Genomic DNA, 13,721 nt, shown 5'->3' with positions numbered 1-13,721 from the left:
GGATATTGAAAAAAGAAGAAGAAAGAACTGATGCTAAGATATTGAACATTTCAAGGAAAACTGGAAATTAGAGAAGTAACAACAACAACAAAATAGTAGTCCATGGACTAAGAGAATTTCAAGGAACAGTTCATCAGCCGCATCAAATCTTGCAGTGAAAGCAAGACTTAAAAGCCCCAGTTGGAGAGACAGCCAGTCTTACTCAAATATCTTAGTATTTCCCAAATTTTAATTTTGTGCCACCTCACAATTTTTTTTTACAGTGTTCGCACATTATCTAGATTATTAATATTGTAAAATAAACTTACAATGTTTATGATTTTTATTTTTAAAAGAAACTTTTTATATCAAAACAAAATATGGAAACCCATACCTGCCATAAATAGAAAACATCTGTAGACGTTAATAAAGTAATACCATAAAGTGATACCTATGTCCTGTTGTCCCTTACTGCGCGTGAGGCCTATCTTTTGTAAAGAAGGAAAAACAAGCTTCAAGGGAAATTGAAGACACCCTCTACACTTTTCCCCTTTTACTTAATAAGAGGAATTGAAAAGGCTACAAAAAGGAAATACACTGTCTTAGGGGATTCTGTCTTGAGTGTGTGGTACGTAGATCACTTGCAGCGCGGCAGCCTGTGCCTGAATGTGAAAAGATCCAGAGAGGAAGGCGTGACTGCGTGTGTGCTTTCTAATCATTTGTTGATCATTTGTGAGGTACTGCTCTAAGCTGCTTATATTGAAATGTTCTTTGTTTTTTTCTATTTGAAGCTCTTTTAAGAGCCTGTGCTGATGGAGGTGCCAACCGCTTATATGATACCATGGAAGGAGAGAGGGAAAGGTACGCTTTCTTTTAGTCCGTGTCCAAAATACCACTAATTCTGCTCTTCAGGTTGTTTTATTCTCTCCTTGATGAATGATGACTATTAATGTTACTTCAAAATTAACAGAAAACCGGGCACCTGGGTGGCTCAGTTGGTTGGGCGACTGCCTTCAGCTCAGGTCATGATCCTGGAGTCCCGGGATCGAGTCCCGCATCGGGCTCCCTGCTCAGTGGGGAGTCTGCTTCTCCCGCTCCCCCCTCTCGTGCTCACTCTCTCTCTCTCTCAAATAAATAAATAAAATCTTAAAAAAAAAAAAATTTAACAGAAAACCACATCAGTGAGAGAGTTGCTGAACCATGTTATGTTGTATTATTTCTTAGTTTTGAGTGTATCTCCTATAAGAACTAGGCCAATCATACTCTTATTTAAAAACCTGTCATTCTAGTCAGTCAGAGAAAGACAACTATCATACAGTTTGCACTCATATGTGGAATATAAGAAATAGTGCGGAAGGTCGTAGGGGAATGGAGGGAAAACTGAATGGGAAGAAATCAGGGAGACAAACCATGAGCGACTTTTAACTCTAGGAAGTAAACTGAGGGTTGATGAAGGGAGATGGGGGGGGGATAGGGTAACTGGGGGATGGGCATTAAGGAGGGCACGTGATGTGATGAGTGCTGGATGTTATATGCAACTGAGGAATTACTGAACTCTACATCTGAAACTAATTATGTACTATATGTTGGCTAGTTGAATTTGAATAAAAAAAACTTTTTGGTAGAAAAAACCCAAAAACCCTCATTCTCCTATTTCAGAAGTTTCATTAAGTAGCATTATCAAATATCGGTATCTGTGAGGACTTTGAGCATTAATTAAAATAAAACTCCATTTAAATGAATAAAAATTGACCTCATAAAAACAAATGATACATGCTGTGGTAGAAGTGAGATTTTTGTAGTAGTGTTGAGTAAAGCTAAGTATAATTTAACTTAGTTACTTCTGAGTTATGCACACACATATTTTAGGAGATAAATAACTTACTCTTAATGATTTGTTATCTGTGCTGTCTGGTTTTCCTGATCTTTGCATGGTGAGCTATTTTTAGATACGAGAATACATTTGAAAGCAAATTTAAATCCAGCTCATTGCCAACATGTTTATAGTTCAACCTCTTTGCAAACATAAGAATTTATAGTCTAGATATAAGTAGACTAGCTGTGAAATTTAGTTCCACTTCTATCATATGTGTTATTAAATGTACTGAACTGTTTATAGTTTGAGAAATCACCTCCTTGCTGCAAAAAAATAAAATAAAAATATTATGATTCAACATACTGCAGGTGTGAATTAAATATATGTAGTTTGAAACGATGTAAAATACATCTTTATGGCATCAGAATTTTTAACTTCAGGCTCCTAATACTGGAGCCGCTCTTTGAAAGCAGCCGGTTGCTTATAGGAGGAGAGCATGTTTCCTTTGAGATTGGGAATGCTAAGGTCTAGGGACTGGATGAATTATCAAAGAATATGGCAATAGTGACAGCCTAGGAAACAATTTAAATTCTTAACATTTTATGGTTCTTTATTTTTTAACTTTATGGGTTCCTCTGACCGTATTCTCTAAGACCTGACATGGACAGTGTGTTAAAAATACTCTAAACAGGGCCTGGGCTGGTTAGTTCAGGGAAGAGCATGATGCCCATGAGGCCAAGATTATGAATTGGGTATTGCGTTTCATGCCTGTAGCTGGCTTGCTGGCAAGGAATCTAGTACTGAGTACTATTTCTTTAATGGTAGGTATAGCTCATGAACATAAGTACATGAACCAGAGCTGTGAACAGATATTAACACAGTGCTTCCAACTCTGCTGTGACCATAAGAACCATCTAAAATGCTTGTGAAAAAAAATACAGATTTATATACTGATTGCTCTTATTGGATTGGACTAGAGACTAATAAGAAAGAGAACACACAACATTTTTATTCACATTAGAAAGCAAAACAGATTACGAGGTTGTGGAGGGAGTACCATTATTTTTGTCCAGATTTCAAAATAACTCATTTGACTGTATATGAAGATGTTCAGTAAGAAAATGTACTTTCTGTTGCTTTTCTCATTATAATAATATGTTTGCAGTGATTCATACTCTGATACTTAGGAACATGGCTGGCCTGGATAGGGTGGCTAATAGGGAGATGAGTAAACTAACTGTCTCATGTGGGAATTAAATCCTTGAAGTAAATCTCATTAAATACAAACCCTAACCAGTAATGCTAATTGGATATAGGTGACTAAACATGATTCCTATTAGTTGCATTTTTAACTGAGAAGCCACACAAAGAAAAAGGAAAAAAATCCAAGTTTTAAAAAGCCAAGTATGGTTTGTGGACCACTGCTTGGCTTGTTTGTATTTGTTTATTTAATGTCCATATCTACAATGCAATACCTTATAATTACTCAATAAAAGATGAATGTATAGAGAATCATCTCCCACTGAAGACATTCGGAATGGAAGGAAGACTGATGTAGACGGGAAGAGAGGGACAAGAGAGGAAGAGGGCTAGAGCTGAGGCAAATACCAACAGCAACTTTGTATCTGATTCTGTACCACCCTACACCATCTTCATAAATGTCCATCTTTGTTTCTACTCTGAAAGTGGCCTCTTTTAATAAATAAGTCCTAAGTGTTTTTTATTGCTGTGAAAATAATACATGTTGATTTGAACATATGTTAGTGAGTTGAGAGAAACAAACAAACAAAAAACATCTGTTATTTCTTCTTAAGTAGCGAAGAGTTACATTGAGTCTACCTATTGGTTCTGCTCTTTTGAACAATAGAAAATGTGACTAATTTTTCTTGTTCAGGTGAATAGAAGCTCCCTGGAGCCTACAAAATTGTGTGGGAATATTAGATACTCAACAAATACTTGTTAATAAATGAGTATTCTATTACAGTTACTCTGTTCTTTCTTCCCATAAGATTTTGAGTGACTTTGACCCTCACATTTTGGATAAACAGATGACCTCTGAGAACTGACAGGTTCTGTTTTGGGGGTATGCTCAGTCTGGAGCATCAGACTGAGGCAGGTTGAAGACCCAGTCAGGGAAATGTAGGATGGACACCGCCAATGACAGTTGGGTCTCCGCTTTGGTTACAGATTTGAGATTAAAGAGGAAGAGGTTTTAGGAAGACTCCATACTTTGTGCTCCCATATTCTTTTCCTTTCTTTTTTTTCAGTCTAGATAAGTCTTAACTTCATTTATTTGGCTACCCAGTTTCTCCAACATTATTTTTTAAATCATCTATACTATCTTCACTGATTTCTGATTCCAACATAATATGTAGATTAGTATATTACATATATATATGTGTGTACATATATATGTTTTTTATTACTGAAATACAGTTGACACACAGTATTAGTTTCAGGTATGTGGCATAGTGATTCGACAATTCTATTCCCATACGCTTAATTGACTGTTTTCCTAACCCCAGATGTCTGTTTTTAGAAATGTGGGGTGGGCGCCTGGGTGGCTCAGTTGGTTAAGCGACTGCCTTCGGCTCAGGTCATGATCCTGGAGTCCCGGGATCGAGTCCCACATCGGGCTCCCTGCTCGGCAGGGAGTCTGCTTCTCCCTCTGACCCTCCTCCCTCTCCTGCCCTCTGTCTCTCATTCTCTCTCTCTCAAATAAATAAATAAAATCTTTAAAAAAAAAAAACGTGGGGTACTGTGGTGGGGTATTAGATGTCTCAGTCAGTACCCCTAATTCTGCAGCTTTAACATGATACTGACTAAAGTCCCATGTCTATATTTTGTTACTAGCCTGTGATTAAAAACTCCTATGATAGCCTCATAACATCTGCTTCCTGCCTTCTTGAAAGTAGGTAAAACCCACTGTTGGTCTGAACCAGGATGGTACAGCACAGCCTTATAGTCAGAATAATCCCAGGATGTGGGGGAAGGGGGGAATACAAGTGAAGCAGGGTAAGATTTTCTAGGAGATTTTATGGAGTAGATTTTGTCCATCATCGATAGGCATTGGAGGGCTCTGTTTTTTTTCTTCTTCTTCTTCTTTTTAAAATATTTTCTTTATTTGAGAGAGAGAGCGAGGAGAGAGAAAGTGAGTGTGCAAGCGGTGGCGGGGGAGGGAGAGGGAGACTCCCCACTGAGCAGGAAACCTAGCCCCAATTTGGGGCTTGATCCCAGGACCCTGAGATCATGACCTGAGCCAAAGGCAGAGGCTTAATGGACTGAGCCACCCAGGCGCCCCTCTTTTGTTTTTCTACTGGCAGTTTTGTTGACAGTATAGTAGATCAGCAAAGAGTAAAATGTCCACATCAAAGAATATTGAAAGATTGTTATTTGTGGGTACCAGGTAAACAGTAAGGATTATGGGAGAGTTAAGTACCCTGCCCACCCCCACCCCCACCCCCAACCCCCAACCCCCACCCCCAACCCTAACCCTACCCTCCTCTCATACCCAGTAATTCCTCTTTCTGCATCTTTCACAGATACTCTAAGAGAACAGTTTCTGCTCTGGTCAGTTTCTTTTTTCTTTTTTTTTTTTTAAAGATTTTATTTATTTATTTGACAGAGAGAGACACAGTGAGAGAGGGAACACAAGCAGGGGGAGTGGGAGAGGGAGAAGCAGGCTTCCCGAGGAGCAGGGAGCCTGATGCGGGGCTCGATCCCAGGACCCTAGGATCATGACCTGAGCCGAAGGCAGACGCTTAACGACTGAGTCACCCAGGCGCCCCTGCTCTGGTCAGTTTCTAACCAGGGGTAGAAAAGTCGTCAACTATGGCAGTAATTACCAACGTTTTCCGCCATAGGGAATATTAAAAACAAACATATAGAAAAGTGCACAAATTATAATGATATAGCTCAATGAATTTTCACAAAGGGGAACACATGAATAAATGGTACAGAAATCAATAAATAGAATATTACAAGCATTGCAGAAGCCCTTTTCATGCTCCCTCCTATCACCATCTCCCCTCATAGGATACTGCTATCTAACCCAATACATATTAGATTAATTCTGGCTATTTCTGGTCTTTATAAAATGGAATCATAACATACTGAATTTTGACTAGATGGACTTTTTGGGGGGATATAGAACTGATAGCTCTGTGAACCTGAAAAATGGATTAAGAAACATTGCTATAGGTTCTTAGAATTAGGGTCATGCTAATTATGGTGAGAGGTGGAAGAAGTGATGGAATCAAGTAGAAAAGAGTAGGAGATGTATAGAAACCAACAAGAATTACAAAATCAATACCACATGAACGTAATCTGACAGTATAGGAAAAAAAGTTGGTATCATTCTTAAAAGAAAAAAAAAAACCTTTAAAGATACGTAGACACTTGTAAGCCTTACTCTATTAGAAAGTTGAGGTACACTGGGCGCCTGGGTGGCTCAGTTGGTTAAGCGACTGCCTTCGGCTCAGGTCATGATCCTGGAGTCCCGGGATCGAGTCCTGCATTGGGCTACCTGCTCGGCAGGGAGTCTGCTTCTCCCTCTGGCCCTCCCCCGTCTCATGTGCTCTCTCTCTCAAATAAATAAATAAAATCTTAAAAAAAAAAAAAAAGTTGAGGTAAACTGATCAAAATATAAAATAAAATAGAGCTTTGGAATGAGACAGGATCTCCCAAGAATAATCCAGTGGCAGAAATAAGAATGTGGCATTTAACTTGTTATCCATTCATTTTTATTCATTCAAACACTTATTGAATACCTTCTATAGTTAGACATTTTGATAATTACTGTGAATATATAAATGATTCCTGCCCACAAAAAAAGACCTTAGAGTAATAGAAGTAAAGAAGAAATTAGTATGCACTAGGATAGATTATAAAGCACATAATGAGAAAATTCTAGTCCAATGTGATAGGTTCTGTGACAGAGGAAAGCACAGGATGGACAATTAATCCAGAATGGGGATATTAGAAACAATTCCAAGGATCCTACTGGAGTATAAAAGGTTAGGGCCGCAGAGTGTGTGTGTGTGAGGGGGCGGTGGTGTGTGTACACGCCCATGTGTTGACTAGCAGGGAGGAGGGAACATTCTGTTTTGTCTCCTGGATAAAATCTAAACTCATTACCTTGAGTATCAGGGTTTGTCTTTTACTTATCATTTTAGCCAAGCTGTTTCTTCTGTTTTCTCCCTTACCTTCTCTCCTCACCGCCTGGGCTTCAGAAGAAACTTCGGATAGTTTATTTTATTAGTATGTATAAACCAGAGTGCTTTATATCTAGAGAGATCGTGCCCGTTTTGTCTGAAATCACATATAGAATTCGTCCCACTTATTTTCAGAATGTCTTATATTTACGTTGTGTCCTCATTACTATCTCAATGAGTCTTTTATCATGAAATGAAGATTCTTGCCTTGGAATTCATTGGTATTTTGAGAGTAACATGAATATCCTTGCTACTTGTGTTTTCTGTGATTTTAAAGGACGCAGAGACTCTGAAACTCATCTGCATACTAGTCTGAGGAATACCTGTGAATTTTGGTATCATTAGTATATAGGGACTTGAAATGAGAGGCGGGGATGTTGTTTTTTGGTTTTTCAGAATAATTGATGAATACAGCATCCTGAATGGGAAGTCCCACTGATGATCTAATTTATCTCAGATGCTTAAGAGCTGCTTTCTGTTGAATTTAAAAGAGTAGCATCCAGTAAAAATTCCCTGAAATTACACAGATGACCATTCATGTAAACAGGTGTTAACGAGGTGGGATGAGGGGGAACTTGTGGTGCTCAAATAGAAAAGAAGGATTCAGGGACACCTGGGTGGCTCATCCAGTTAAGCATCTGTGTTCAGCTCAGGTCATGATCCTGGGGTCCTGAGATCGAGCCCCACATCAGGCTCCTTGCTCAGCGGGGAGCCTGTTTCTCTCTCTGTCTCTGCCCCCTCCCCCGCTTTGACAAATAAAATCTTTTTTTAAAGAAGATTTATTTATTTATTTATTTGACAGAGAGAGACACAGTGAGAGAGGGAACACAAGCAGAGGAAGTGAGAGAGGGAGAAGCAGGCTTCCCGCGGAGCAGGGAGCCCGATGCGGGGCTCGATCCCAGGACCCCGGGATCACGACCTGAGCCGAAGGCAGACGCTTAACGACTGAGCCACCCAGGTGCCCCGACAAATAAATAAAATCTTCAAAAAAAAAAAGATTCATTCCCAATCTCTTATTCCAATCAGACCATTAATTTCTCAGTTTGGATTTCAGACTTCCTAGCTTTATATATTCTTGCAGCTTTCTTACGAGCAGATCAATACTGCTTTTCGGAGTGATCCAGTGGGAATCAGACTGTTGTGGCTCTAAAACTCACTGTGTCCTAGCTAAGCCAACTTCAGACTATGATTTCAATAACCAAGTAATGTGGGATTCTAGCTGTTCTAGATCAGCCTCGAAAGCCCTTGACATTATCATTAAACCAGGCACCTGGCAGCCGGTACCGGGCACACTCTTAAAGGAACCAGTGACCTGTCTGTCTGTCTCCATATGAATAACTTAACAGTTGTGTCTTCCCTCTCCATTCACTGCAGATAGCGGGAATTCCATGTTGGGAACTGTGTAGTGAGAAGACACGCACAGATTTTTCAGTTAGATTGGGATGCAAAATCTGATTCTGCGACTTCATTACTATGAGACTTTGGCAAGTAATTTCACTTCCTCGGGCTGTGATTTCTCCATCTGTGACATTTCAGGGAAGGATCAGGATCTTCTGGAATATTCAGAGCAATCTTGAAGATTTGTATGAAGAAGAAATGTATTACTTGGGCTGGTTACACAGGAGTTGGATAAGCCAAGAGGGTAGAGGGTGGCCCTTCAAAGTTACGATATGATGAATTACAGGATAGTTGAATATATCTATCATCTAGTTTTGGACAATAGCTGTAAATGTTCTCTCACAGTTAATACTTTGCATGTGGTAATTGTGAAACTTCTTAGAAAGGTTGTAAGCTCTTTTCATATTGTGGTTGGAATGAAGGAATATAGTGTTTAAGCTTCTCTGGTTCTTTTTTTGGTTTTGATCATCTTTGTTCAGGTATAATTTCATATGATAAAATTTATCCATTTTAAGCATTCAGTTCAGTAAGTTTTGTAGCAGTATACAAGCAGTCAAGAATAGAACGTGTCCAGGGGCACCTGGGTGGCTCAGTCGGTTGGGCGTCTGCCTTCGGCTCGGGTCGTGGTCCCGGGGTCCTGGGATCGAGCCCCGCATCGGGCTCCCTGCTCGGCGGGAAGCCTGCTTCTCCCTCTCCCACTCCCCCTGCTTGTGTTCCCTCTCTCGCTGTGTCTCTCTCTGTCAAATAAATAAATAAAATCTTTGAAAAGAAAAAAAAAAAAAAGAATAGAATGTGTCCATCATCCTGAAAAGTTCCTTCCTGTCCCTTTGCATCAGTCTCCAACTCCTATACTCTGGTTCCTGAAACCTTCTAGAATGTCCTATAAATGGAGTCATTCAGCTTGTTGTCTTATGTATGTGACTCTTTTCACTTACCAAGTGCTTCTGACATTGATCCATGTGATTGTGTACATCAGTAGTTTGTCCCTTTTCACTGTTGAGTGGTGTTCTATTATGTGGGTACACCACAATCTTGTTTGTTCATTGAACGCATTGATAGACCTGATTCTTAAGAATTATCCTTTTGGTTGGAATCTATTACCACTTTTTTCAAGTGATTCTTTGGGAGGAATGTTAGTTCTTTTAGCCAGAGCCAAACATAATTTTCAAAGTTGTCACTTCCACCCTAGAAATGAGATAAATAGTAGTAGAGATTCATATATAATGCTTATATTCTAATGTATCTTAGTGAAAATCTTGCAAAAGCTTGCTCAGTACTGTTAGTGTTTTATGGAATAAGAATAAATATAAAATTGTTATGGAATAAATTGGTGTCAAGGATCTGAGCGGATATTGTGATCTCAATAACCTCTAATATATATGACAATTGATTTCAGTCAACCTGTGACTAATTTTCTAGTGATTGGGATTTATTTTAACTAATGTTTATGAATTTCTTGGCATAGTTAAAAAAAATATACTTTCAGTATGCTTGAACATACATAGAAAGGAAACAAGTGTATACTTGCTTAAGGAAATCCAAAGATCATTGGTTTACCTTGATTTCTTCTAAGCCTAGCCTTAAGAATTTTAATCACTTGCTTCAACAAGTTTCTATTAAAAAATATTTATGCAATCAAATTACTAAGCTCTGTAAGCATGTCAACATTATTGGGTCTTTGAATCAAAATGATGGAAGGTAAAAATGATTAGCACATTTAAAAGAAAATTTGTAATAGGAGTCTTGTTATTAAAGAACCCTACACAATAAACTGTGAGGGCATATTTATCTTGAATTGTTGGTTGAATTAGTTTTGTAATATATTTTAGTCTGTTGGTTATCAAATGCTATAAATCAGAGATCTCAAAGTTATCCATGCATAGCTCTGAATCATTTCAGGGGTTGGGGGCAGAATATGTATGCATAGATGCTATGTTTGTCAGATCATGCATGAAGTCAGAATAAATTTTCAAAGCGAAATCATTTTAAGCAGCTGCAGGAAGTCAGTTTACAACTAAATTTAATCAGAGGCATTGTGCTTTATGGCTATTCTATTTCATACAGCATGTTCCTGACAAAACCCTTTTCCTTTCCTGCACTGTGGATGAGGTCTTCAGAAATAAATTACCCTCAGATGGTTTTTCAGAGAAACCTGGATCATCTGTCAAAAGTTTTGAGTTAACACATGGCTCTTTTAGTTTTGCTTTTTGAAAAGAAACTTGAATAGTTTTAGCACTTGTTACTACAATTTAAGAGCTCATGTTTTTCAAGTTTTTTGGCTTATTTTCAATATATTATTAGATTGCTGAGTTAGTAATAATTGAGAATAGTCACATAATATGTGTGTATACATATGTTTATTAAAAGGTTGTAGAATGGTCCCTGTCTGTTCGTACTTAAGTGTGTGCACATAAATGCATGCTTGCACACATACACCTAGGTGCTTCTGTGGAGTGTTCTCATTATTAAAATTTTGGTTTTGTATTATCAGACCAAGAGTAAGCAAAATAACTCCAACAACAAGACAGCATGCATTATTTGTTGACACATCATTAAAAGACATAAAACTTGAGTTGATGGTGGACCTGAGCCAGCTGTAGCCTTCCTATTAATAAGGGTCAGAAAAGTGACAGCTAGAATTCATTTAAAGCAAGGACTAGTTAATAAATTTTTGGGGAATATACCAAAATGGCACTTATACCAAGATAAGCTCTGGACTTTCACTTACAGTTCTGGGTTAGAGATCTGAGGGGTATTTGAGACCGTATTCCTTGAAGACTTCAATTTTGCCTCTAGCCCAGGAATTCAAGAATATACTGAAGAGTCTCAGAAAGACTACTTAAAACAGAAAACATTTTACCACCCTAAGAAAAAAATCATTGTGTGTAAATATATATATGCACACATATTTGAATGTGTACATGTGTCTAATATGCTTATGTCTAGATATTGTATGACCTGAGCAATAGAAGAGGGCTTCTTCTCAGAAAGTCAGAGGAAGGGAACTTAAATGATGAGCAAGGAGACACTAGTATGTAAATGCCCAGGTTGATAGGAAGTATAATAATAATAATCGCTTCTCGGCCTTTTGGCTAAGATCAAGTGTAATAATAATAATGATAAGTCATGAATATTTAAAATGTTGACTTACTCTCCAAATTGTAGAATTTAGAATTGTACTTAGCACTTCTGTTGAATGAGATCAGCTGTGCTTTGCTCAGACTGTAGGGAAGAAGGTGTTCATCCCACAGGGTTTAGATCTATGAGCTCTGTTTTTGGCTTTGGATGTCTGGTTATGGGTACCATGCATGGTGCTGACACCTGGGGTGTGCTCCGTAAGGCAGGAGGGGCCCTGGAGGGAGTGGTTGTTTAAGCATTAGTGCTCCTCAGCAATGATTATTTAAAATATTGGTGTCCTCTCTAAATACTGGTTTCCTACTCGGTCAATTATTTTAAAAACCATTGACATGCCCATTGAAATGCCAAGGAGTTAGTTTTAACATCACATGGAGATATTTTTTTACAGAACACTGTATCTGATTAACTTATAAGACCCCTATTCTAAAAAACAAACAAACAAAAAAACCTCTTTTAAAATTCATTTATAACATCCCTCTTTCTTCTGCTTTCTTCCAAGTATTATAATCCCTTCAAAACTTGGCTCATGTGTTGTGTTTCCCCAGAAGTCTTTGCTGGTAACTACCAGTTTCCGTAGACCTAAGTCAGGCAGAAATGAAATTTTTCTAAGCAATCCTTGACTATCATCCCACATTATGTTGAAATTGTCTATCAGTATTTCTACTTAATTAGACAAAATTCCTTGTTCTTGTTTATCTTGGGAAATAACTCTAGCACACAGGACCAAATTTGACAAATAAAAAATGATAATATTTTCATTGAGCAGTATTACTCCTTTTAGATAGTTTTCCCCGAAAATAATAATTTCCTCACAGATAAGCCAATAGATGACAAATCCAGAATGAACTAGCTAAGGGTATTTGGTGGCTAGATTTCTTGCTTTAACAGGTTATGGTCAGTGTCCTTCTGGGATGTTCTCTTACTCATTGCTTCCCTTAACATTTATCAGAACACACTGGAATCACCTCTTTGCATGTTCCTGCCAGCCTGTCACCCCAGTGAAAGCATTGCATTGTCTCTGGCTTTTTCACGCTCTCATCCCAAGTAGGTCACTATATGCTTAATAGTTAGAATGATTAGACATGCTCTTCCATAAAAATTTAATGTATTCTACTTTCATAGTATGAAAGCATATTTTTGACCCAGTAAAGTAATTCTTACTTTTATTTAAGACAAGAATCAGAGAGTGATATTAAAAGCGCTCCTGTTAACATTGTTAGGAACTTCTTCTTCTTATTATTATTTTTTTGTATCAGTGGGGGTTCCTGGTTGTAAAGGAAAGAAAAACTCTGACCAATGTAAACAACAGCAACAAAATCAATTAAAAATATTATAATTAACAATAACTGGGAAGACTGGAGAGTTGGGCTTGGGAAGAAATATGCCAGAAGCTGGAAACCAAATCCACAGTACATTTGTGTTCTTAGAACAAGTGAGGGCTTGCACTCCCTCTGTGAGCTGGACACTGGGTGCTGCTGATGAATTCCCAGTGGCTTGTCTTTTCTTGTGTAAGAGTTTATGATTGACCAAGCTGAGGTGGGTAAGGGAAAATCTGCCCAAGCCCTTGTTTGTAGGGGTGGCGTGAGTAAATACGTGACTCCTGTTTGTTTCTGGAGCCATCTGTGCCTAGTATCAAGATTCACACTGTGGGGCGCCTGGGTGGCTCAGTCGGTTAAGCGACTGCCTTCGGCTCAGGTCATGATCCTGGAGTCCCGGGATCGAGTCCCGCATCGCGCTCCCTGCTCGGCAGGGAGTCTGCTTCTCCCTCTGACCCTTCCCCCTCTCATGTGCTCTCTCTCCTTCTCTCTCTCTCAAATAAATAAATAAAATCTTTAAAAAAAAAAAAATTTCTTCAAGATTCACACTGTGTTAGCTTCTGTAAACATGAGTAGGGACAGCCAAATGCAAATACAAATACAAAATCTTCACAAATGTCCCCCCCACCCCCACCCCCCACAACACCTCTCTGGCTGCCAGTGCCGTCACCATGTCCTAGGATCAGGCTAAGGGTCTTCAGTAATCTCCTTCACACTTCCCCTGCCATAGGTACCTCTCTAACTTGAAACTTACTGTGATACAAAATGCCCCTATGTATGAGATTTTTTCCCCCTCATTCTCTTAATGTTGGTGAAAAGGAAGTCAATGTTTACCTATCATGTGTAAATGATTAAAAAAAA

At 38.6% G+C, this 13,721-nt stretch overlaps 1 protein-coding gene across 2 annotated transcripts in view; it reads left to right on the top strand.

Moving 5' to 3' along the window:
* TPK1 (thiamin pyrophosphokinase 1) overlaps window positions 1–13,721 on the top strand; it is a 343,195-nt gene that overhangs the window by 124,278 nt on the left and 205,196 nt on the right. Inside the window, exon 3 of one of the 2 annotated variants that reach the window (XM_021692761.2) lies at window positions 771–840. The exons of the other annotated variant lie outside the window; for it this stretch is intronic. Within the exon in view, the coding sequence (XP_021548436.1) occupies window positions 771–840 (70 nt within the window). The remainder of the gene's footprint in view (window positions 1–770; window positions 841–13,721) is intronic. 2 annotated transcript variants of the gene reach the window in all.

This window comes from Neomonachus schauinslandi, chromosome 12 (assembly GCF_002201575.2).
Source record: "Neomonachus schauinslandi chromosome 12, ASM220157v2, whole genome shotgun sequence".
NCBI lineage: Eukaryota > Metazoa > Chordata > Mammalia > Carnivora > Phocidae > Neomonachus > Neomonachus schauinslandi.
Note: the sequence above shows the minus strand (reverse complement) of the source record. Positions and strands in the feature narration are given on the sequence as shown.